Source organism: Mustela nigripes, chromosome 13 (genome assembly GCF_022355385.1).
Source record: "Mustela nigripes isolate SB6536 chromosome 13, MUSNIG.SB6536, whole genome shotgun sequence".
Classification (NCBI taxonomy): domain Eukaryota; kingdom Metazoa; phylum Chordata; class Mammalia; order Carnivora; family Mustelidae; genus Mustela; species Mustela nigripes.
Window position 1 is genome coordinate 80615654 of NC_081569.1, and position 26571 is coordinate 80642224.

Genomic DNA, 26571 nt, shown 5'->3' on the forward strand with positions numbered 1-26571 from the left:
GCGATGTTCCTAGGAAGACGTTGCTGCAGCTGAGGTCAAAGAGGTTGCTGTCTGTGTTCTCCTCAAGGATTTTGATGGATTCCTTTCTCACATTGAGGTCCTTCATCCATTTTGAGTCTATTTTTGTGTGTGGTATAAGGAAATGGTCCAGTTTCATTTTTGTGCATGTGGCTGTCCAATTTTCCCAACACCATTTGTTGAAGAGACTGTCTTTTTTTCCATTGGTCATTCTTTCCTGCTTTATCGAAGATTAATTAACCATAGAGTTGAGGGTCTATTTCTGGGCTCTCTATTCTGTTCCATTGATCTATGTGTCTATTTTTGTGCCAGTACCATACTGTCTTGATGATGACAGCTTTATAATAGAGCTTGAGGTCTGGAATTGTGATGCCACTAATGTTGGCTTTCTTTTTCAACATTCCGCTGGCTATTCGAGGTCTTTTCTGGTTCTATATAAATTTTAAGATTATTTTTTCCATTTCTTTGAAAAAAATGGATGGTATTTTGATAGAGATTGCATTAAACATATAGATTGCTTTAGGCAGCATAAACATTTTCACAATATTTGTTCTTCCAATCCATGAGCATGAAACATTTTTCCATTTCTTTGTGTCTTCCTCAATTTCTTTCATGAGTACTTTATAGTTTTCTGAGTATAGTTTCTTTGCTTCTTTGGTTAGATTTATTCCTAGGTACCTTATGGTTTTGGGTGCAATTGTAAATGGGATTGACTCCCAAATTTCTCTTTCTTCTGTCTTGTTATTGGTGTATAGAAATGCAACTGATTTCTGTGCATTGATTTTATATCCTGACACTTTACTGAATTCCTGTACAAGTTCTAGCAGATTTGGAGTGGAATCTTTTGGGTTTTCCACATAAAGTATCATACCATCTGCAAAGAGTGATAGTTTGACTTCTTCTTTGCTGATTTGGATGCCTTTAATTTCTTTTTGTTGTCTGATTGCTGAGGCTAGGACTTCTAGTACTATGTTGAATAGTAATGGTGATAATGGACATTCTTGCTGTGTTCCTGACCTTAGCAGAAAAGCTGTGTTTTTCCTCCATTGAGAATGATATTCGCTGTGTGTTTTTCATAGATGGCTTTGATGATATTAAGGTATGTACCCTATACTTTGAAGAGTTTTGATCAAGAAAGGACGCTGTGGGACGCCTGCGTGGCTCAGTGGGTTAAAGCCTCTGCCTTCGGCTCAGGTCATGATCCCAGAGTCCTGGGATCGAGCCCCACATCGGGCTCTCTGCTCAGCAGGGAGCCTCCTTCCCCCTCTCTCTCTCTCTGCCTGCCTCTCTGCTTACTTGTGATCTCTGTCTGTCAAATAAATAAATAAAAATCTTTAAAAAAAATAGAAAGGATGCTGTACTTTGTCAAATGCTTTTTCAGCATTTATTGAGAGTATCATATGGTTCTTATTCTTTCTTTTATTAATGTAGTGTATCACATTGGTTGATTTGTGGATGTTTTGGGAAATTTTTTTTTAAAGATTTTATTTATTTATTCGACAGATAAAAGTTCACAAGTAAGCAGAGAGGCAGGCAGAGAGAGAGGAAGGGAAGTAGGCTTCCCGCTGAGCAGAGGGCCCAATGCGGGACTCAATCCCAGGACCCCGAGATCATGACCTGAGCAGAAGTCAGTGGCTTAACCCATTGAGCCACCCAGGCGCCCTGTTTTGGGAAACTTTTGGTGACTGCTTCAAGCTCCTTGCTGGTTATGGGTCTGTTCAGACTTTCTATTTCTTCCTGGTTCAGTTTTGGTAGTTTTTGTGTCTCTAGGAAAGCATCCATTTCTTCCAGATAGTCAAATTTGGGGGCATATAGTTGCTCATAGTATGTTCTTATAATTGTTTGTACTTCTTTGGTGTTGGTTGTGATCTGTCCTCTCTCATTCATGATTTTATTTATTTGGGTCCTTCCTATTTTGTTTTTGGTAAGTCTGGCCAGGGGTTTATCAGTCTCATTAATTCTTTCAAAGAACCAGCTCCTAGTTTCATTGATGGGTTCTATTGTTTTTTTGGTTTCTATTTCATTTGTTTCTGCTTTGATCTTTATTATTTCTCTTCTCCTGCTGGGTTTAGGCTTTCTTTGCTGTTCTTTCTCCAGCTCCTTTAGGTGTAGGGTTAGGTTGTGTACTTGAGACCTTTCTTGTTTCTTGAGAAAGGCTTGTATCACTGTATACTTTCCTCCCAGGACTGCCTTTGCTGCGTCCCACAGATTTTGAACACTGTGCTTTCATCATTTGTTTCCATAATTTCCTGGTTGACCCATTCATTCTTTAGTAGGATGCTCTTTAGCCTCCATGTATTTGTGGTCTTCCCAAATTCCTCTAGCTTCAGAGCATTGTGGTCTAAAAGTATGCAGGGAATGATCCCAATTTTTTGGTACCATTTGAGAACTGATTTGTGATGCAGGATGTGATCTATTCTGGAGACTATTCCATGTGCACTAGAGAAGAATGTGTATTCTGTTGCTTTGGGATGGAATGCTCTGAATATATCTGTGATGTCCATCTGCTCCAGTGTGTCATTTAAGGCCTTTTTACCTTGTTGACCTTTTGCTTGGATGATCTGTCCATTTCAGTGAGAGGGATGTTAAAGTCGCCTACTATTATTGTGTTATTGTCGATGTGTTTCTTTAATTTTGTTATTAATTGGTTTATATAATTGGATGCTCCCATATTAGGGGCATAGATATTTAAAATTGTTAGATCTTCTTGTTGGACACACCCTTTGAGTGTGATAGAGTGTCCTATTTCATCTCTTATTATCGTCTTTGGCTTAAAATCTAATTTATCTGATATGAGGATTGCCACCCCAGCTTCTTTTAATGTCCATTAGCTTAGTAAATTGTTTTCCACCCCCTCACTTTAAATCTGGAGGTGTCTTTGGGCCTAAAATGAGTTTCTTGTAGACAGCATATTGATCGGTTTTGTTTTTTTATCCATTCTGATACTCTCTGTCTTTTGATTGGGGCATTTAGTCCATTAACATTCAGAGTAACTATTGAGAGATATGAATTTAGTGCCATTGTATTGCCTGTAAGGTGACTGTTACTGTATATTGTCTCTGTTCCTTTCTGTCTACTACTTTGAGGCTCTCTCTTTGCTTAGAGAACCCTTTCAGTATTTCGGGTAGAGCTGGTTTGGCGTTTGCAACTTCTTTTAGTTTTTGTTTGTCCTGGAAGCTTTTTGTGTCTCCTTCTATTTTCAATGATAGCCTAGCTGGATATAGTATTCTTGGCTGCAAATTTTTCTCAGTGCTCTGAATATATCATGCCAGTTCTTTCTGGCCTGCCAGGTCTCTGTGGATAAGTCTGCTGCCAATCTAATACTTTTACCATTGTATGCTACAGACTTTTTGTCCCAAGCTGCTTTCAGGATTTTCTCTTTGTCACTGAGACTTGTAAGTTTTACTATTAGATCACAGGGTGTGGACCTATTCGTACTGATTTTGAGGGGGTTCTCTCCACCTCCTGGATTTTGATGCTTGGTCCCTTTGCCATATTAGAGAAATTCTCCACAATAATTCACTCCAATATACCTTCTGCCCCCCTCTCTCTTTCTTCTTCTTCTGGAATCCCAATTATTCTAATATTGTTCATCTTATGATATCACTTATCTCTCGAATTCTCCCCCATGGTCCAGTAGTTGTTTGTCTCTCTTTTGCACAGCTTCTTTATTCTCCATAATTTTGTCTTCTATATCACTAATTGTCTCTTCTGCCTCATTTATCCTAGCAGTAAGAGCCTCCATTTTTTGTTACACCTCATTAATAGCTTTTTTGATTTTAGCTTGGTTAGATTTTAGTTCTTTTCTTTCTCCAGAAAGGCTTTTATTTCTCCAGACAGGGTTTTTCTAACATCTTCCATGCCTTTTTCGAACCCAGCTAGCACCTTGAGAATTGTCATTCTGAACGCTAAATCTGACATATTACCAATGTCCTTATTGATTGGGTCCCTAGCTTTCGGTACTGCCTCTTATTCTTTTTTGTGTGTGTGTGGTGAGTTTTTCTGCCTTGTCATTTTATCTAGATAAGAATATAAGAACGAGAGAATAAAAAAATAAAAGAGTTGCAAAGACTCCAGAAAAATGTGCGTTAACCAAATCAGAAGTGACCCCAGATGTTGGGGAGAAGAAAGCGGGTAAAAAGAAGTTAAAAGAAAATAAATTATAAATAAATTAATTAAAATAAATAAATTAATTAAAATAAATTAATTAAATTAAAATAAAATAAATAAAAATTTTATATATAATATATATAATATATATATATATATTATATATATATATATTAGACTGGTGAATAGAACAGAGCCACTCACTTGATTTGGGGTGTATTTTGGTCTCTTAGAAGAAACTACCTCCCAAGATTTTAAAGAAAGAAAAACATATATATACAAAAATAAGGGTAAATACAATGAAGGATGAAATATGACTATAAAGATGAAAATTTTTATTTTTTTTAAAGAATAAAAATAAATTTTTTAATAAATAAAATTTTTTAAAAGATTTTTATTTATTTACATGACAGAGAGAGATCACAAGCAGGCAGAGAGAGAGGAAGGGAAGTAGGCTCCCCACTGAGCAGAGAGCCCGATATGGGGTTCAATCCTAGGATCCGAGATCACGACCTGAGCCGAAGGCAGAGGCTTTAATCCACTGAGCCACACGGGCCCCCCTGTAAAGTTGAAAATTTTTTTAAAAAATTAAAAAAGGAGTTGATAAGGTAAGTTGGTTGGGAAAAGAAAGACAAAGAAAGTGTAGAGAATTTGCTCAAGCTGGAGACTAGAACAAAGCCCTGTACTAGATTTAGGGTATATTTTGATCTATTAGAAGTTGTATTCCAAAATTTTTCAGAACAAAACACCCTATATGTATACAAAAAATAAAGTTAGATACAATGAAGGATAAAATATGACTATAATAATGAAGGTTCAAAAAGATTTTTTTTAAAAAAGTATTTTATTTATTTATTTGAGAGAGAGAGATCACAAGTAGGCAGAGAGGCGGGCAGAGAGAGAGGGGAAAGCAGGCTCCTCTGTGAGAAGAGAGCCCGATGTGGGGCTCGATCCCAGGACCCTGAGAACATAACCTGGGCTGAAGGCAGAGGCTTAACCCACTGAGCCACCAGGCACCCCTCATAAAGATGTTTTTAAGAAGGGTATTGTTAAGATAAACTAGTTAAAAAAATGTTAAAAATAGGAAAGAGTAAAAGTTAAAATGAATATGAAAAATATGAATATGAAAGAAATATGAAAAAGATTTGAAAGAATATGAAAAAAAGTTTTAAAAATTTAATTAACTTTGCAAGACTAAAGAATCATGAATTTTATGCTTTGCTTTCCCCTCCTCTGTAATTCTGCTATTCTCCTTGATTGGTGAGCTTGGTCTTGGCTGGATGTTCTTGCTGATCTTCTGGGGGAGGAGCCTGTTGCTGTGATTCTCAAATGCCTTTGCCTGAGGCAGAATTGCACTGTCCTTGCCCAGGGGCCAGTCTAAGTAATCTGCTGGCCAGATCCTTTGTTCCCTGAATGCTTTTTGTAGAGCTCTTTCAGAAAGTGGTCAATTTTCTGTTTCTAGAATTGCTGCTCTTCTTCTCTTCTATCTCTTATGGCTCCAAGAGGCACCGCCAGATACACACTCCCACACACATGCTATGGTGCTCCCTGGACTCTGCTATGGATATGGCCTCTTTAAAGCTCAGAGAAGGATGATTTATATGCTTTCAAACAGATTGATGGCCTATTCACCTCAGTCTCATATTTGATCAATACAGGGATGCCTGCCCACTCTTGGTATCTGCTCAGGTTCTGATCTCAAAGGTCCTGAGACTGAGCTCCCTCCGCACTTAGCAGGGAGGCTGCTTGGGCTCCTCTCCCTCTGCCTACAGTTTTAATAATTTGGAAAAACACTGGTGTAGGTGATGGGAGGAAGAGTCTGATCTAGAATAACAGCATTGAAGATGGAAAGGGGAATAAATGTAGTTGGCATTTTGAAGGAAGAATTGACAGCTTGGCAATTGATTACATAGGGTGGGGTGGTTAGAAAAAAAAATGGCAGAAATCTAAGAGATTTTGAGAGTTAGGCTGCCATTAATAAATCTACCAGGAGCTAGTTTTTTGCTCAGGATGATGGTGAGGTAGAAATAAGAGGCTAGATTCTCAGTCACAGATCCCTGCCCTTATTCTCTATGAAGGTTGTGATTTAAAACTGTTTGGCAAGGAAGAGACTAGTAGAGAAAATGATTTGGTGTTGGCCTTTTTAGTACTATTCAGATCACATGATATATGTGACCATCCCTTCTCCTCACAAAACCAGATTTATTAATCTGTATATTTGTAGCCTCTTTTACACAGATTGATTTTTTTCTTAGCACTGGGAGAGGTATATTCTTTAATATATGTATAACCTCTTTTATGGTTGCAAATTAAATTGCTTTAGAAATTTTATAATTATTTTTTAAGCAATAGGGTGCTACTTACAGAGACATTTTTACATAGTGGTAAAGAGAATGAGCTCAGAAGTCTGAATGCTATAGTTTGAATCCTAGCTCTTTCACTTTGTAGCTGTAGGACCTACTCAGGTTATTTAATTCATAATGCGGGAATTATAGTACTGTTTCCTTCAGAAGTTTGAGGGGAGAAATAAATGAGATAATGCCCACAAAGGGCTTAGCACAGTGTTTGGCACAGGCTGACCAACCAATGTCAATGTAACTAATGTTGTTTATCATAATTACTTTTAGAATGTTATCATGAATCAGATAAATTTGTAATTCATAGATATTTTTGCATTTGGCCTACATATTTTGACTAGTTCCTTTTTTGCTAATAAGAATTTTAATAAGAAATTGTTAAAAATTTAGATGAATATTGTCTTTGAGACTTCCTTATTCCATGAGTACTTCACTTGAGCCTAAACCATTTTCTTCATACAGATTAAATTGCTAAAGTTATAGAGAGTCAAAATTATTTAAAATTTGCATTATTTAAAAAAATTTTTAAATAAAATTTACATTATTTAATACAGTTCATTACTGTCACAAATAAACCTCAAAATATATAATGATGCAAATACAATAGCAGTTTATTTCTTACTCGTGGGACAGTACTCAGAGATGAACAGGTGATCAGAGTGGTCTTCTTCCAGGAAGTTATTTAGGCCACTATAGCCTCTGCCATGTTCAAAATGAGTTCTAAGCCCACCTTTGGGGCTATTCTCATTTGAACCAGCCAGAAGGGAAAGATAGCATAGAGGCATGCTTATGGAAATTTTTATGGACCAGACATACATATGTGTGTGTACATGTTTCACTAAAACTCAGTCATGTGGTCACTTGTCACTGTTCTCGAGGAGCCCAAGAAATGTAGGTTAGATCTGTGCCAAGCAAGATGAGACCATGGACTTAGGTCAACAGCTACCTGTCTGCTATAGTTGACCTGGAAACAAAGTATAGATTTTAATAGATAGATAGATAGATAGATTTTAGTATAAATTTGCTTACCATTAGGTTCTGACTGTCTAGATGGGCAAGTGAGACAGGAAATGGGTGGATTGAAAAATGGGGAGGAGTTAAGGGGCCATAGGTTTTGATAGTCAAGAGAGGTATAATGAATGTGTTTTAGGTAAGGGGAGTTCCATGGCCAGGAGAAGGAAGTGAAGTCTAAAGCCTCCTAGATTGCAGTAGTTAGTATGAAGAGGGTTCAAATTAGTCCTTCTTTATAACTGTGCTCTTAATTACTGTGCTAAATTGCCCTACTAAACTGTATTGACTCATCATTGTTTCAGACAACCTAGTTCTAAGGACAAAATCCTGGAGTCCATTTACTTGTCTTTCTTGGTGACTTCCACATACAAACCAATGACTCAGCTGGTTTGAATTTTGGCTATGTTATTTATTAACTGTGTGATCTAGAGCAAATAATATACCTTCAATGTTTTGTGATCCATTTCATTGGTCCTTTTGGCAATTCAATGAGATTATACATATGTATATCAAATTATATCAAAATATATCAAAATAATACCATATTTATATATGGTATTATAAGGGTGGCTCTGAATGTTATTGTTCTAGTGTTAGATTTTAGGAGTCATTATTATAGAGATCATCATTTGTTGTAAACCCTCATTTTGGGATTCAGGATATAAAGAAGTTGAATTGTACCTCAAGGACCCACAACTATTTAATTGGTTCCTGAAAGGAACATGAATGTAAGGTTTCCCCACTTATTGTTCTTTCCATGCCAGACTACTTCTTCTGAAAGAGAAAACAAGCCACCCATCTCATTTTTAAAAAATTATAATATTTGGGAGCACCTGGGTGAACAAGACAGTTAAGCATCCAACCTTGATTTCGGCTTAGGTGGTGATCTCAGGGTCACGGAATGGAGCCCCGCTGCAGACTTCCAAGTGCAGAGTCTCCTTGGGACTTCTCTCTCCCTCTCTCTCTGCTCTTCTCCGCTATGCTCACTCAAACTCTCTCTCTCTAAAGTAAATGAAAATAAGTCTCTAAAAAAATTATATTTGTACACTTGTTTCAGGAAATATAATAAAAACTGGTTCAATGCTAATGGTGAACTGAATAGCACTTAAGAATCTAATCTATTTCAGTTATTGTTATTCATTCTCTATTTAACAATCAATTTCTCCTCATTTTTTCTTAAATCATAGTTTTTAATCCTTGTGACAATTTCCAAGCAGCAAGAATTAAACCTGATTGTAACCTTGAGAAATTGGATTAAATAGTAGCCTGAAAATCTTACTTGTTACTTACCTGAATCTGAATTTAAAATACCAAGAAGAAATTAGAATTGGGGCCTTTTGAGCTTGCTTAATTCAGTTGGACACAAAAATCCAATATTTCAGAGCAACATTGATATTTCAAGAGAGTCGATTTTTTAAAAGTTAATAAAAGAAGTACCCTTCTGAGGCAACGATGGATTGGAATAACATAAAAATAACACATAAAAGGTTTGTGGTGGCTGATGTTAAGCAGGCATGTAGCATTTACTTTCAGTATACAAATAGCAGAAGAAAAAGAGATAAGGATCTTATACATTTTTTTCCTCCGAAATTTTTTTCTATTTGAGTCTAGTTGACACAAAAAAAGGATCTTATATTTTGATGAGACATTTAAAAAAAATGATTGAGCATGCTTACAGCTGCATCTCAATGGTATTATGTAAATTAAGCTCTAGCAAAGCATCTGTTTTCTAATGTTTCTACTATGAAAGATATACGTAATAGCTCTATAATAAACAGCTTAAGAACACATAAAGTATTCATACAGTATAAAGCTGTGGCCGGGAGGACAGTAGAGGATGGTATGGACATGAACGCTTTCCTGTTTAAAAGAATTTTTTTGAATAAAATTGTCATATGGATATTCTAATGTTCTTTCTAATTTTATTAACTGCTCCTGTTCAAAACTCATTGATTATAGAACTCTACTCTTAAAAACTAGCATAGTGTTTTCTAATCTTTTTAATACTCGAGGTTCTTTTCTGAATTTTCTTCCAGCTAACCCTGTGGTTTCAAAAAGTTGTCTACCACATACTCTGCATATTTTAATAAGTAATTTGTTCTCTTTTTCTAATTAATCAGATAAATATGTGTGTGTCATCACACTCAGTTGATGTAATTTCAACTAAAAGCAAAGAAACTTGACATTTTGTCTTTCCTATATAGTCTTGGAGGTAAAGGTTTCATGTTCCTTCAATTTTTAAAAGTACTCTAAATCACTGATCCTCATAAATGTTTTTGTTCATCTTTAGGACCTTGAAACAACATAAAATTAAGGGGAACTACCAAAATCGGTTCTATGGTCACTCTTTAGTTGTCTGCAACAGTGCTTTCCAATTGAAATGTAATGCAAGTTACAAATGTGATGTAAAAATTTTTAGTACCCATGTTTTAAAATGTAGGGAAAAACCCAGATGACCTTAATTTTAATAATATACTAGTGTAATCAATATCAAAGTTGAGAACCTATCAACAAAGGAATTCTATTGAAAAACTAGGAGTTCTTATAATTCAATAAGAAGACCTATATAATCAATGGAAAAAATAGACAAGAGAACTGAACACTTTACAGAGGAGAATATGCAAATGATCAATAAACATGTAAAAATATGCTCAACTTCTTTAATAATTATGGCAATGCAAATTAAAACCTCAGGACAGAGGATGGGCCCAATGTCAGGAAGAAAGAGGACCAACTGGAATATACCTGCAGTCCTGCACATTTCTTTCCCCACCTCTAACCAAAGGAAACTATAGAGTGTAATGCCTATGGCTTCACTTCCACCTCCTAAAACTTGTGTCATTTTACTTTTAGGGAACTTTAACGAGGAGCTATAAAGGAAGAAAGTCTCTAGGAAATACAATTCCCAGTATAAACGGATTAATGATTTGAACAGTCCAGCACAATGAGATACCACTATCTGCTCACCATACTTGAGAAAATAAAATCGATGTGATTTGCAACAATGAGGATGGAACTAGAGGGTATTATGCTAAACAAAATAAGTCAGTCAGAGAAACACAGTTATCATATGATCTCATTCATGTGGAATTTAAGAAACAAAACAGAGGATCATAGGGAAGAGAGTTAAAAATAATAAAACGACAAAATCAGGGGGAGACAAACCGTAAGAGATTCTTAACTGCAGGAAACAAGCTAAGATTTGCTGGAGGGGAGAAGGGAGGGGGTTGGGGTAGCTGGGTGATATTAAGGAGGGCACTTGAAGTAATGAGGACTGAGTGTTATAACTGATGAATCACTAAATTCTGCTTCTGAAACTAATAATATAGTATATATTAATTAAATTGAATTGAAATAAGTTTTCATTTTCCTAAATGGTTTTACCAGTTTAAAATTGTTGTACCAGTTTGCATTCGGCTGAAACTATGAATTTTACTTGCTCTGTGTCCTCACCATGATTTGGTATTTGATGTTGTTGCTGTCTTATAGACATTCCACTGTTCTAATCAGGTCTTAAGAATGAATGCGTGGCATCTCATTGTGGTTTTAATTTGCATTTCTCTGATGATTAGTGAAGTTTGAAAACTTTATTTTCAAGTTTATTTGTCTTTAAGGAGTGCCTGTTAAGTCTTGCCCATTTTAAAAAAATTTCTGATGTTCTCTTATTGGCTTGTAGAGTTCTTTATATATTCCAGATAAAAGCCCTTTGTCATGAATGTGTATTATAAATCCCATCTCCTGCTTTATAGCTTGTCTTTTCACTGTCTAAATTGTGTCTTCCAACTAAGTTACTAATTTTAATGTAGCCAGTTTAACAAAATAATTTTTTAATTTATGTTTAGTGCTTTTTGTCCTGCTGGAAAAATTTCACACTGCTCACACCATAACTCAGCCATGCTGGTCTTTCAGTTCCTTGAAGGAGACTTGTACCCCTACTTCTTCCTTGAGAGTTTCCCTCCTTTTCTCCTAATTTTTACCTGCTTTTTCTTTAACTTTTAGGTTACATATTTCCTGAAGGAACTCCTCTGTGACTCTTAGGATAGATACGGTTTTCTCTGTTCTATGCTCTCATAATCCTCTGTGCTTTGCTTCCAGAGAAGCTCTTCCATCTTCAAAGTAGATTTTTGAACTATTAATTGTTCAGTCCGCTTCTCTAATTAGTGTGCAAGCTCCAGGAGGGCAAGAATCAAGTCTGTTTTGCTTACCTCTGTATGCTACTCCTTTTGTTTAGCTCAGTTACTGGCATGTAATAGGAGCTTATTAAATATTGAGTTTGCTTATGGTTTTATGTTTGTGACATTTTGTAGTCTATATAGAGAACATGACTGAGACATTTATATAGGCCATGGAGAACAATAATAAGATATTGATAATAAGTTAATCATGTAAGTTGAAAATACAGTCTTGCCCCATACCCTCCTATGTGTTGGGGAGTCCAAGAGATTCTGGAGTAGAGATGCTTTTCCTATTCTCTTTGGATTAGAATATACCCTCACCTACATTTTCACAATATTTAAGTGTTTTCCCTTTTCCCATTTCTTGAGTGATATTTTTATGTTTAAGTTGAAAGCTGTACAGTGAGGGGAGTATATCACATTTAACATAAATGGCAGTAAAACTGCCCAAGCAATGGGTGTATGATATAGACATACTGAATAAACAAATAAGGGGTTGCTGTCGTTAGCTATGTTTTCTGCTGGCTTTTTGGAGATGGTATTGAATTACAAAAGTACAATATGATTTATTTTTTATAATACTTTGCATCAGCAAAAGATATATTAGATGCATGGAAAATGCTTAGCTACAAATTTATGTCCCTCACAATTTGTCTTCATTTGCCTTATGTTCTGGGAAACTTTAGTCTGTTCAGTTTCCCTTTTCAGAAAGAATAAGAAATTTTCTTGTCTGTATGGTTCATTGTGGATTGTCAGTGCTATTCTTCATTTAAAATGCAAATGTTCTAACAGAAATCTCCTATAATGATGATCTTTTTGGTGGAGTTGATAAGATGATAGAGACATGTTATCTCTAAGCCTTTGATAATTGTGTTCCTTATTTTTATTCTAGAAGAGACTCACTGCTTTTCATTAATAAGAAAATGGGATTAAAAGAAACATGAATAAGGATTATATTTGCAGAGCCTATTTATTCAGCACATGTTTATAAAGTATCTATTTTGTTCCAGAAGCTAATGAAACTCAGAGATGGATACTTTCTATAAGACTTTAAATTTTTGTTTCAAATGATAGCATTCTGATAAGAGTTGAATTTTAGTGTTTTGCTAGCTGTGTTCTTTTTCTCAGCAATGGAATGAGGGTGACAAAATACCCATCTCATAAAGTTTTTGATAGGAGTAAATAAGATAGTTCACCTAAAACACTTACCCTGTGCCTGGTGTATAATAAGCACTCAGTATTTGTTAGCTGTCATTTATCATAAGACTTCATTCACAATAGCCTCTTTTCCATTTTTTTTCTCCCTGCGTCTTTCTGCTTATTTTTTCTGTATCGTTATCAGAGCTAAGTTTCTGAAATACAGATCTGATTGTGTAATATCACCTCTTAGGACCATCTTTTCAACTTGAAAAACCTTTCCTGGACCATCTTTTCAACTTTAAAAATCTTTTGTGGTTTTCTGTTGTCACAAGAAGAAAATCATGAGTGGCATTTAGCACCTTGCCATTGCACCCTGACCTCCCTTATCAAGCCAGCTTCTGCCTTTGCCCCCCAAGAGCGTGCAGCCCAAATAAGCCATGTGCATTTATATTTCACTGTCTTGACTTGTGTTCCACTTTCTGCCTAGAATTCCTGCCTCAACCCTCTCACCCTCAACCCAATGAAACAATTCTGGGTAATATGGGCAGCTCAGAGATATCTCTTGTTCTTCCCAGACAGAATTTTTCTTATCCCTGTCATTTCATTATCTTTAGCATTTATCACATTACTAAAGTTAATTACATGTGTCTTGCTCTCCCACTAGTTTGTGAGTTCTCTTTAAAGCAGAGACCGTAACTTATTTATGACTGTATCACTAGAACCCAGTGGGCACTCAGTAAAAACTTGTTGAAATAATGGATTAAAGGAGAAGTGAGATGGGGGAAATAGGAGGGGGAGACAAACCATGAGAGACTGTGGCCTCTGAGAAACAAACTGAGGGTTTTGGAGAGGAGGGGGTGGGGAGTTGGGTGAGCCTGGTGGTGGGTATTCAGGAGGGTACATATTGCTTGGAGCACTGGGTGTGGTGCATAAACAGTGAATTTTGGAACACTGAAAAGAAATAAAATAGAAAAAAATTTGGTTTAATTTTGTTTTAATTTCAGTGGTTTTTGTTATTCTAGATCCTGGGCCTTGTCCAAAATATGAGTGTTTTCCAGTGTCCAAAATGTAAACAGAGAACTCATATTTTTGGTGCTGATGGTGCAAGAAGACTAGCACGGACTCTTGATCTTGATGTTCTAGGTAAGACCACAGGATATTCCTTGCAAAGGAAATGGCAGAAAGGAAGGCGGGGATAAAGCATGGTGATGAAAAATGGCTCAGAAAATGATGAATTGTCTTCAGTTTGTGCTTTAAATTAAGACAGTATTGGGAGTTGTATGTGTTAACCTTCCTTTGCTTTTTATAATACTTCATTAGTAGAAGGCTTTTTGAAGAGGAGGTTTGTTCTGCCAATTATAACTTTTGCTGTAGGTAAAAACTGCCTGTATTTTGAATTCGAGAAGAGTTTCATGGTTTGAGTACTGTAATTGAAGTCCTTATTTTAAATAATGGTCATTGGTTGTTTGCTAAGGGGACACATCTTTCAGTATAAAGAGGTATATGAAAACACCTGGTTAATATGTTGTAGCAACCTTTCTAAGTTTCAGTTCTTGGTGTATATGAAAAAATGCCTGTCTGAGAAGTTCTGAACTTGTCACTCCTTTTGTTCTAGAAAGATAATGTCTTCTGTTTTCTGTAATCTCTTTATATGTTTTTGGTCCAAAAGATATGGCACCTGAAATACACATTATATGTACTGTTCATGTTACTGAATTGAGGGATTAATTAGTGTTGTAAGAAGTAAAACCAGGTGTTAAGTGAGCAAAACATAGATTTTAAGTAAAACATAATTCTTTAAAAATCCACAGGCAACTTAATGGACGTTTTAGGAAACGTATTGATATTTTCCTTTTGAATGAGTTTCTGTTCTGGGCAAAGGCAGATGTTAGATGTTGAATAAGGGAGGAAGAGAGTGAATTATTAGTTTTAGGTAGTTAACAATTAAGATCCCTTAGAGATCAGGGAATTTCAAAACATTCTTGATTATAATTAAATTTCTAAAAGTTGATGTTAAATGTGTTATTGTTATTATGCATTTGTACTGTAGCAGCCACCACAGTACCAGGTGAATACTAATGATATATTTTGATACATTGCTATAATTATAGCCACTAATTATATTCTGCAACTGTTTTTTATTTAACTAACCTCGAAAGTTCAATTTCCCAAATCTGCGTAATAACAACAGATTGACATTCACTTATGTAATAAAGTAAATGTGTAATTATAATGGCATTATTGAATTTTACTGACAATATTATAATTCCCTGATTTATAAATAGGTGGTATGATATCGTAAATCACTTATTTTGAATTTGAAATATATCTCATAGAGAAACAATTTCACATATGGAAGTTCCATTTTAATCAACAGCTCACAAATGTTTAGTTACCCTAAAAATGTGTCAGAAACACTGAATACTGATCACAAAAAACAGATAGTGCTTATAGGTTGTTGTATCTAATAGTGTTCTGGGAAAAATAATTCAGTGTTCCAATACAGGGCACATCTCTTCCTTTTAATGCAGTCATGGGGCTCAGTGAGACCTCCCATGATCTGGAGCAGGAAGGAGGAACTGAAGTCAGGGTAAGAGCTCTTCCAGTTATGGCCTTATGGCTGGTTGAATTCCCCAGGAACCCTTATATGTCCTTTACTGACTCCCTGGCTGCCATTTAATTTACTTAAATCCACTGGGCTATATTTAAAAAATTATTTGGTAAAATGGCTGTCAGAACTTTCTCGGTATTACCTACAAGGACAGATTATGCATAGTCATTATGTCTCTGAAATATGCCCTTGCTTCCTTCAGACCTAGCCCCTCAAAGATAATTTAAAGGCCAGGCTGCACTTTACTCACTCTACATATCTTTATTCCTTTTTGTCCCTCTCTGTTAAATAGCTGTTAGCCCATTACCAGTCTCACTATGGTGTGCCACCTGTTTTGTTTTTTTTTTTTTTTTAAGATTTTATTTATTTATTTGACAGAGAGAAATCACAAGTAGATGGAGAGGCAGGCAGAGAGAGAGAGGGAAGCAGGCTCCCTGCTGAGCAGAGAGCCCGATGTGGGACTCGATCCCAGGACTCTGAGATCATGACCTGAGCTGAAGGCAGCGGCCTAACCCACTGAGCCACCCAGGCGCCCTGCCACCTGTTTTCTAAAAAGGTTTTCGTCTTTCTTCATCAATTCTTCTTTGCTTATAGATAGGATTATGAGTCTCTAGAAGGCAGAAACTATATTGAGAGGTGACTATATATAAAGAAAACAGTTTTGCTTTTTTTCCTTCCATGATTGTGGTAGAACTGGAACCATTCAGGATTCCTTAGTATGATGGCATAAATCAAGGAAAAAGCTTTATGGGTTTCTAAGAATTTTCTTTAACATATTTTTCCGTACCCCTGTGACAGTTTCTTGCACTCTTAAATTGATATATAGAATAGACATCAGATTTACTGAAAAGCTAATCTTTAAGTGACTACAGAAATATTCAGGTATTTTGTCATTGGCTATTGACATTTAGGAAAGATTTAAAGAATTGATTAAGACAAAATAATTTGCTGACAAGAGAAGAATGAATTATGTTACTCTATGTACTTTATAATATAACTTGTAATAGATTTTTAATTTTGTAGCATATACTTCTGCTTTATTTATCTAGCCTGGCCTGGTGCTGCTGACTTACTTATATAAACACACATGTATGTTTCAGTAATGCTTGCATGGATTTGGAGTGGTTCTAGGAATGCTCAGTATCATGACAAGTCAACTTTTCTACTTATGACTCCATTTACTGCATTTTAAGTCTAAATCTTTTGAAAGGCTTCATTTGTAAAGGGGTGGTAGAGTCAATTGTATGATGGATCAGAGCATTTTCCCCCTAAATTCTACCATCTAATAGTAACACAGGAAAGACACACCACCTTTTCAACCTCAAGTGTGTATAAAGGAGGTTCTTAAATACTTCCTGAGATCTCATCTGGTTCACAAGTTTTATGTAATGCTATAAAGATCGATACATGATAAAAGAAAAATAGTTCCATTGGATAAAGAGAAAGGTAGTGGAGATAACAGATCTGCCTTACTTTTCAGCAGTTCTCTTAGCTCACTCATCTGCCAATATCAGGAAGATAATTTTGTTACACTTTTTTTTTGATGAATTTGTCTCCCCATCTTTTTGTCTCATTTCCTCTTATTGCTTGGTATGATGTGTCTATATCAGATATTACCAAGAGAAATACTTCTGCAAATGTCTTCCAAGCCATCTCTTGCTGGAAGACCTCCAGCAAAGAATAAATCAGAGGCCTTATCCCTTGATCGGCTGCCATATAGCTTTCATATATACATAACACAATCCTCGAACTACCCTCCAATGAAATACGTTGGCCCTAATTTTCATTTGAAATTCCTTTTTCAGAGATTTAGCAACTTAAAGATAGTCATAGTTCAAGTTGACTTGAATGAATTTAATTTAAACTTGTTTTTTTGTGTTTTTTTTCTGAAGTTCAAATAGTGAAATTCCAAATGCCTATGTAAACTTTTGTAGTATTAATGGATGTCTGGTGGGCTCTTTTAGGAGACATTCCCTTACATCTTAATATAAGGGAAACTTCAGATACAGGCCAGCCGATTGTGTTTTCACAGCCTGAAAGTGATGAGGTAAGTGATGTTTTTATAAATGTATTTTAGTGTTTTTTTTACAGGATATAAATATACTTTCTGATATTTACAAAGAAAATTGGGAATATCCAGTTTATTTGCAATGCATTTTTAAACAAAGATAAGTTAATTTATTTAAAGCATCTTTAACTATTTTATATCATAAGTATATCAGTGCTTGCTCTGAATTATTATCTGAACAAGTTTACCTGCAAAGGCCTATCACCTAGCCAGTTTTCTCATGAAGAACACAAATAATGAGTGTTTATCAAATTCTTATTTTTCTGGCTAGCAGTATCTAAATACCCAAGATTACCATATTTCAGTATTAGACGTTCATCTGATTGTTAGGAGAAGGAAAACTGATGTAAGAAAGTATTGAGTTGGGGGCACCTGGATGAGGCAGTTGATTGAGCATCCCAGTTGGCTTCAACTCAGGTCATGATCTTGGGGTCGTGAGATAGAGCCTCGTATCAGGCTCCACACTCAGTGCATGGTCTGCTTGAAATTTTCTCTCCCTTTTCCTCTGCCTCTCCCGCTCATGCTGTTTTTCTAAAGTAAATAAACCTTAAAAAAAAAAAAAAAAGAAAGAAAAAGTGTTAAGTTGGATATAAGGAAGTTGTTTTATGCATTAGAGATGGGATTTTCACTACATATATTTTAATAAATATGATTGAGGAGGTAAGGTCAAAACTGGTTGTGTTTCATGAGCCAACGTCATTGGAGATATAGTTGATAGATTTTCAAGACTGCTGAAGCTTTATGACTTTAAGAATAAAATCTTTTATTTTACTCTCTTTTTTAGATAGGAATAAAATTAATTATATGTATTTCTTCTGTCCTAAGTAACACTTGCTATATAAGCTAGAAGCTCAGCTATCATCTAGATGCATCAGCTTTGATGTAGTTTTTGTGCTTCTTTGCTGAAAAGCCCCAGTCAGCCTTCTTACTGTTATTCCTTTTTGTTTTTCCTTAGCTCATGGGTTTACCTTTATAGTACTATTATTTTGGCTATCCGTAACTACTACTACTTTCATTCCTTCCCTTCTCAAATCTTGTGTGAACTGGAAAATAAAAGAGCTGAGGTTGGTTAAAGCTAAAAATAAAGTAAGGGTAAAAATGATGGTTACCCTATGAACACCAATCTTGGATAAGTAAAGTACCTTCATTTAGAATTCTTTCTTTCAGGGGCCCAAGGTCTTTTCCCTTTCTTCAAAGTCCACAGTTATGGTGTAGGTGATTAAGTTGCTGGGGATATGATCTCTGAGGAAGAGTATAATGTGTAGCACTTATCATTGTGTTTCTTTTCTCTGACTTACAGATAGTAAATGTTAAATTTCCTTTTCAGTCTTTTCTTAGAAATCTCCCAGATAAGCAAAAACTGTAACCCTTTGTTATTCTCATAATTAGTCTGGCAACCCAGCTACCATAGGTGTACTTTATGTAGTGGATGAAAGTTGTATGAAATTCGAGTGTGTTTTAATTACATACTTGTAAAAAAATATATTTTATTTATTTGACAGAGAGAGATCACAAGTAGGCAAAGAGGCAGGCACAGAGAGGGGGGAAAGCGGGCTCCCCGCCAAGCAGAGAACCCGATGGGGGGCTTGATCCCAGGACCCCAAGGTCATGACCCAAGCCGAAGGCAGAGGCTCAACCCACTCAGCCACCCAAGAGCCTCTAATGACATACTTCTTTTTTTTTTTTTTTTTAAGATTTTATTTATTTATTTCACAGACAGGCAGAAATCACAAGTAGGCAGAGAGGCAGGCAGAGAGAGGAAGGGAAGCAGGCTCCCTGGTCGGCTTGATGCAGGGCTTGATCCCAGAAACCTGGGATCATGACCTGAGCCTAAGGCAGAGGCTTTAACCCACTGGGCCACCCAGACGCCCCCCTAATTACATACTTTTAAATGCCTCCAAAGAATAGACTAAAGACATTCTATGGTGATTTCTTATAGAATAATTACTTACTAAATTATATCAATTATGAGTTTAGATTTTTAAGTATTTTCTCCACCTATCCATTATTACTTTTTTCTTTGAGATTTCTGAAAAGAAGTAAAAGGAATGTAATAAAAGAGAAAACATAAAGCAACCATCAAAAGATAATGTGATTTAAAACTCTAAACAGTAGTGTCTGTGTAGTTTTTTGGAGTTAAGTTTTTTTAATCTCATTTACATTTGCATAAACATTGGACCTACTATTTTACTGTTGCTCACTGACATTTATGAGAATGAGGACAGCCTAACCCTTTGTAGCTTGTGCTAGGTTTGATTTGGTGAGGTCTTGGCAAGAGTAGTGAGAATTTCGTGTTCCACATTGTCAACCTTAAATAAGAAAACTTCTGAGCAATTTTGAGACTTAGGCATGGCCATGAAAAGAAAAAAAAAATGTTTATTCTGTTTCCATGGAAATTATTGCTTCCTACTCTTAGATTGTAGACATTCATTATTAGTAATCATCCTCCTAATAATAATAGCAATTACAGTGTAACAGATGCTGTCAGACATTTTACTTACATAATTTTATGCTCACAACAATTTAATGCAATGTATAAATAGTCCCCATTTTACACATGAGGAAACTGAGGTACAGGGAATTTAAATAATTTTCCCAAGGTTATAGAACAGATAAATGATAAAATGTGATTAATAGACAAGGGTTTTCCTTGCAAACATTGGCGTCTTTCCATTATATCACCTCCCAGGTCTTAGGTTTGATTTCTTTAATTTGTTTTAAAAGGTAGTACAATACTTGGGTGCAGTAAATACATTATTTTATTTGATTCTCTTAACACATTTGTGAGATATGTATAATAATTTCCATTTTTCAGGTGAACAAGCAAAGGTTCATTTACAATAAAGAACTGTCCAAGACAGTGCTAGAGGCTATTTCCCCTCAGTTTTGACAGTGTACTCTATGTATTCTCTTATGAATGCAGTACTTCACTTCCTAATAAACTGCGGGATTAGTTCGGTGTCTGTGATATACATTTAGACTAGCTTTCGGTTCGCCTCCTATTCATATCACAGGATCCTTCTGTTTACTCTTGTGATGAATCTTGCCTCTTGATAAACTTTTTCTTTCCCTTTTACCCTATGAACACTAACAGAAATACACTCATAGGAGCTAGTCACATCCCTCTCAGCAAATTCTGTTGTTGTTTGTGGAAGCTTAATATCGATTCTACTTACATGTCTTCATTTAAAGAATAAAGTTTATACTTTTCAACATTATAAACTCCTGTGAAAGTTAATGGGACTGAACAAATAAAATTGTCAATCATTGGCCTCTTAGATGAACACTTTTTATTGTTTGCTTTTAGGGGTTGACCTACAAGTAAAATGATTAATTAGTAAAGGTTTCATTTTTAGCTTTTTGTTTTCTAACTCCACCTTCTCCGTTTTCTATCACTCCCTTCTCCCAAGCCCAGATTCCAGGACTGTCACTCTCTGCACAGCCCATCTTTTAAAAATAGGCAACAGGGGCTTCATTCTCCCAGGAACATTTAACTTTGAGTGGACACAAATACTATAGTAATAGTGATTAATTTCAAATATGATTTATGCTGAATTTAAGGCATCATCAGAAAAGTTGTAAGGAGCTACTGCACCAATTAAAAAGTACCAGCAAGCTGCTGCCTCCTCAGTCATTGGGCAAAATCTTCTGAACATGTGTACTGCTAACGAAAGGGGAGTAATTGAAACTCCAAATATAGTAGTGTATAATAGCCAGAGAAAGCCACAGAGGAGGGGAGAGGAAGTGGACATTTCGGATTCAGAACTCTTAAATCCAGTAGCATTGCCTCTTGTTGGTGTGATTATAATTGCTAATTTAACTTTATCTATCTTTTGCCTTTACTTGAGTCCAGGACACAAGTGGTGGAACCATGATTGACTAATAATTTTGTGGTTTCATCCTTTTGTTATCAAATAAAGGGTCTTAATATTGGCATACAGAAAGGTGTGCTATAAGGTATTCCTGGTAAAGACTTTCAATGTAATGTGGAAGCTTTATTATCTTTATTATCTTAGAACTTCTAAATTATTACCTTATGATGTTAATATGAAATGATTGTATATGATAAAGTAGAACTTCAGATATTTAAAAATAAAGACAAAGGAAAAAGTTCTTTATAAAACTTCTTGCACTTTGATTGCCATCCCTTTCCTTTAACTTGTTAATATACAGCAGACAAATGGGATCCAGCTGTCTTATCTGTGCTTCTGGATGGCCCAATAAAAGATCTTGAATAGAAGTGTTATTCTGTGTATATTTGAGGTGATGAAAGAGAGAGTATTAACAGTTTGAGAAATCTAAATCATATTTTTTACATATGATACACATATTTGCCTTTTGCTAGTTATGGATTAGACAAATCCATAGGTACCTTTCCTTAGCCCAGGAGAAGTACCTGTGGGTACATGTTCATATGAACTCTTCAGTGAGATTGTAAATTACCTGAGGATGTAACAGTGATAATAGCAGCTACTAACTGTTTGCTTCTTTTGTGCCAGTACTGAACATACTTTATTATTACTTAATACTCCCCCAAATGCTTGAGATAGATACTATTACTTTAGCCATTTTAGAGATGTGGAAACTGAGTCTTAGAAGGGTTAAATTAAGTAACTTGCCTAAGGCCTCATAGCTAATAAGTGATGGAGCTAAGATTTTAAACCATGCTTGTCTGACATCAGAGCCTCAACTCTTCACAAGTGAGCTATTCTGCCTTCCTTTTGTATCATTACATCCCACAGATTCCCAAAACAGTAACTTGCATATGATAAGAACCAAAATGTATTTGTTGAAATGATACTGCATTGGCTGAAGAAATTCAATCTCAACAGTTTTGTAGAAATTGAAACTGAAACTAAGCACTTTCGGTGGTTTCTTAGCAAATGACAGTCTAATCAGTACTTTGAGTGTGATATATTGAAAGTTTAAGCTTGGAGATAGTCCATTAAAAAACAAAGGTTAAATGTAGCAAATTTGATTATTCTGGAATCATTCATCTCTTTTTGTAGTCTGATAGGTTTATGACTGTGATTTACCATAAGTAAGAATTTAAAGATGATAGAATGATGGCCTTCTGTCAGCTTGCCTTAGTGAACTTTACATTTTCATCACAAAAATTTTAGACTTAAGACCAGCTCATCCCATATTAACTGTAATGCTTTGGGCAAGACCATTCACCTTTCTGGTTCTTGGTTTCCTTATCTTTAAGTGGGGTTAATGACAGAATTTATCCCTTAGGGTAGCTGCAAGTTTAAGTGAAACAGTACTTGGTAGATATGAAGTACTCAAGTAAATTTTAGCTATTATCAGAATAGTAGATGTAGTAGTACTAAGAGTAGTAGCAGTGGTGGTGGCAGTAGTACATGCATAACTCCAAGTATGTAAATGTAGAAATTAATGGTTTTAGAAGATCTTACTATTGTGTCTTACAGATACTTTTTATAGATAAGATAGGGAAAATAGGTAATATTTACAATTGCAATTGTCTGGAGCTTCTAAGATGCAGATGTCATGATCATTGATCTGACTGGGCCATGTAGGCTTTGGCTTAGTTTGTGGTGCACAGTGGCTTGGGGGTTGCTCTTAATATTCAGCTGCACTAAGGACCCCACAGAAGAAGGGTGTAACAACTGACCCCAGGAATTCTTTGATGGGATCCAAAATTCAGCAAGTGAAGAAGCCTATGAGGTGCTCACTGCTGGTACTGGATGCCATTCTCAGAGAGATAAGGAAGGTGCTTTCCAAAGATAAACCATAGAGTGGTAATAAACAGTCCTATTTAAAATTACTAACAGCTCTTATGCCAAAGAAGTTTTGACAGTATCTAACTCAAGATATCAATTTGTCAGAAGAGGAAGATAAAATTTTTCTACAACTAGACTGGATTGCTGGTTGGCTGAAATGGGAATTAAAGCTTAAAAACAGTAATTGCTGGTATTAAATATTTTTTCAGAAATTCACCTTGTAAGTATTTGCCCAATAAAGAATCTAAAATTCTTCCTACCCTTTCACACCTTCAGTGTACACAACAGCATCCTCTTGCTGCTGAATTTCCTCATCTCACTCAGCCTTTTCCCTATTCCATTCAGGAGACAGCTCTGGCAGACAGTTCATGAGTCATTTGATGTCTGCTGGGGAGAAGTACAGAACAAATGAATCTCTTCTTTTCCAGGCCAAAGCTTACCTAAGGATTGCTGCAGAAGTGGTAAAAAGATTGCCACCACCTCTAGAGTGAGTGCCCCAAGTCGTCTGGAAATTTGCCTGGTGCTTAACAATAAGAAGACTTTCGGAAATCAGCGGTGTGGTGATGAAACCTACAGGAATTATAGCAATCATAATTGTTTTCTTCTATTTCTAAGGAAATAATGTCTTATTTTCAGATTTAATTTGCTAAGCAATGACTCACAAATAAAATTTTTATATATTGATGCTAACTGCTACATTTAGGAATTTTTCTGAAAGCTGATGTGTACCAACTGCACAGAACTGCATTTATTTTAATGAACATCCCCTAGGGGAATCATGAGTTTGTGTTAGAAGCCCAGTCTTCCATTCAGGAAAGAAGGTGCTCTTTTTGTGGGACTACAGAGTTAGTCATTTAAAGGATTTACTAAATTTGTGTGCTGATATGACTATGATGCTCTCCATCAGTCAAGTTGGGTCTAGATTTAAATTTTGCTTTGGGCTATCTTGGATACATTCTTAATATAAATAAACCTCTGTTTCATCTGGACCAGGCTTTACCCTAGACTTACTAAATATAATCTGCAGGGGTGGACCTGGACATGTATATTTTTTAACAAGATTATAATGATTTTGATGATCTGATTATGATGGAAATAGAATAATAGGAAACAATTTATCAAGTATTTTCTTGTCATTAGAGTTAATCTTCCATTCATATGAGTGAGGTACTATTGTTATCTCCACTGCATAGAGGACAAAACAGGTATGGGTGTGTTAAGTGTCTTGCTAAAGGTTACTATTCCAGCAAGCAATGGAGCTGGAATTTGAACTTGGGCAGTGGGACACTGGATCCTTCCTTTTTTATAGCAAGGAGCATATATTTATTTCAAAAGAGAAATGTGGTATTCAGCATTTCCTCAAACTTACTGGACTGTGAAAATCTCCCTTGTCCTCTTTTAGGAGCATTTCATGGAGTTTGTGTTTCAAATGCTATGCTTTGAAAAACATTTATTTTACTAATGGAGGCTCAGAGAAATTCAGGGGGCTTCCCAAGGTCAGGTAGCAAGATAGTTACAAAGTTGCAAGTACTGATAAGAATCATTGGTTGATAAAGAACCAGTCTATGATCTTTGGCAAATACCTTTACATCTTTTGCTTTGCCTCTGACTTAAATAGCCAGAAAATTAGGCAAAGAGTTACATGTCATTATAAACATGTTTTCACACACTTATATTCCATAAAAAAAAAAAAACTGAACATGATTGTTCATGGAATTTTTATTTGTAATAACTAAAAACAACCCAGAATTTTTCTATGGGCAAGTAGTAAGACAAACTGTGATAAATCCATACTGTGGAATATTAGTCTGCAGTATGAAAGAACAAACTATGGATACATGTAACAACAGTGAATTCAGAGAATTATGCTGAATGAAAAAGCCAATCCTAAAAGGTTTTATACCATATGGCTCCATTTATGGAACATTCTTGAAATGACAAAAATTATAGAAATGGAGAACAGATTAGTGGTTTCCAGAATTTAAGGGGGGAGGGTTGCTAGGGAGAGAATTATGCATGGCTATAAAAGGGCAACATAAAGAATCCTTGTGATGATGGAAATGTGTTCTCTATTGTCACTGTGTCAATGTCAGTATCTTGGGAGCTATTGTACTGTAGTTTTGCAAGATGTTATTATTGGAGGAAATTGGGTAAAAGGGCAAAATGGAATCTGCATTATTTCTTACAACTGCATGTGAATCTACAGTTGCCTCAACATAAAAATAAAAGTTTAGGGGGTGCCTGGGTGACTCAGCCGTTAAGCGGCTGGCTCCTGACATGATCACAAGATCCTGGGATCAAGCCCCACATGGGACTCCCTGCTTTGTGGGAAGCCTGCTTTCCCCTCTCCTACTCACCCTGCTTGTGTTCCCTCTCTCACTGTGTCTCTGTCAAATAAGTAAAATAAAATCTTTAAAAATAAATAAATAAGTGGATGAATGAATGAATGAATGTTTAATTAAATAAACACATGCTGCTGTGTCTGAATTGAAATGACTTGGGCCAAATTATCCATGCTAATTAAAATCATGAATAGAAGTATTTGTGAATACACAGTAATCAACCTTCATCACTGTTAGAAGGAAATAATGACTTTAAGTTGTAGATATATATTTCTGTTTTTACATTTTTTTCAGACAAGGCTGATATAAATAATCATTGAGCACTTCTAAATAACAAAAAGCATTTACTTGAACTAGGCATAACTTTACCTAGAAAAAAAATGATTTAAAGAAGCTCCAGAGACAATAAAAGTTGTGTGCCAATTTAATACATCTCATAGGGAAATGGGAAAGGTCTTTTTTTTTTTTCTCATAAATATACGACTTCGAAAAGAGCTTCATGTAAAATCGCCTGCCCTCTTCTCCTTTACCCTTGCCTACAAGTCTCTGCAGATTCTTCCAAGAAAGGCACTGAAAAGATGGTGGTTGGATTATATATACAGGTTCATAAGTAGAAGAAGAAAAAGTAGCAATAAGAGCAAGAATGAAGCTTATTCTAAAATTTAGCCTATGGCTGCCTTTGCTAAGCTTCAAAGAGCTGACTTTAAAGATAGACACAGCTAGTCTTCCATTCTCCAGGAGGCAAAGGCAAGCTGCCCCACTCTCTTCATGCCAGGGAAGGAGGAGTGATGCATCTTATGGGTAAATTTCTACCTGTCTGAATTTCTTTGATTTCAACCAAATCCTGAGCTTTCTAAGGCAGGCTGCAGGGAAACTTGTCCATCTCAGCCTTGGACTTGGGTGTGCAAGTCCATCTAGGTAGCCCACTGTGGTCACATATCCTCTAATCCAGCTTTTTGTCAGTAAGATAGCTAATATTATTTACCTTTATCTGA

General features: G+C 35.7%; 1 protein-coding gene across 7 annotated transcripts in view; it reads left to right on the forward strand.

Annotated features, from left to right (window-relative positions):
- Positions 1-23932, forward strand: part of NUBPL (NUBP iron-sulfur cluster assembly factor, mitochondrial) — a 200109-nt gene extending 176177 nt beyond the window's left edge. For all 7 annotated transcript variants that reach the window (XM_059371241.1, XM_059371242.1, XM_059371244.1 and 4 more), the window contains 3 exons: positions 13834-13954; positions 17387-17469; positions 23663-23932. In XM_059371241.1, coding sequence (XP_059227224.1) covers positions 13834-13954; positions 17387-17469; positions 23663-23725 — 267 coding nt within the window. In that variant the 3' untranslated portion in view covers positions 23726-23932. The remainder of the gene's footprint in view (positions 1-13833; positions 13955-17386; positions 17470-23662) is intronic.
- Positions 23933-26571: the final 2639 nt, after the last annotated feature.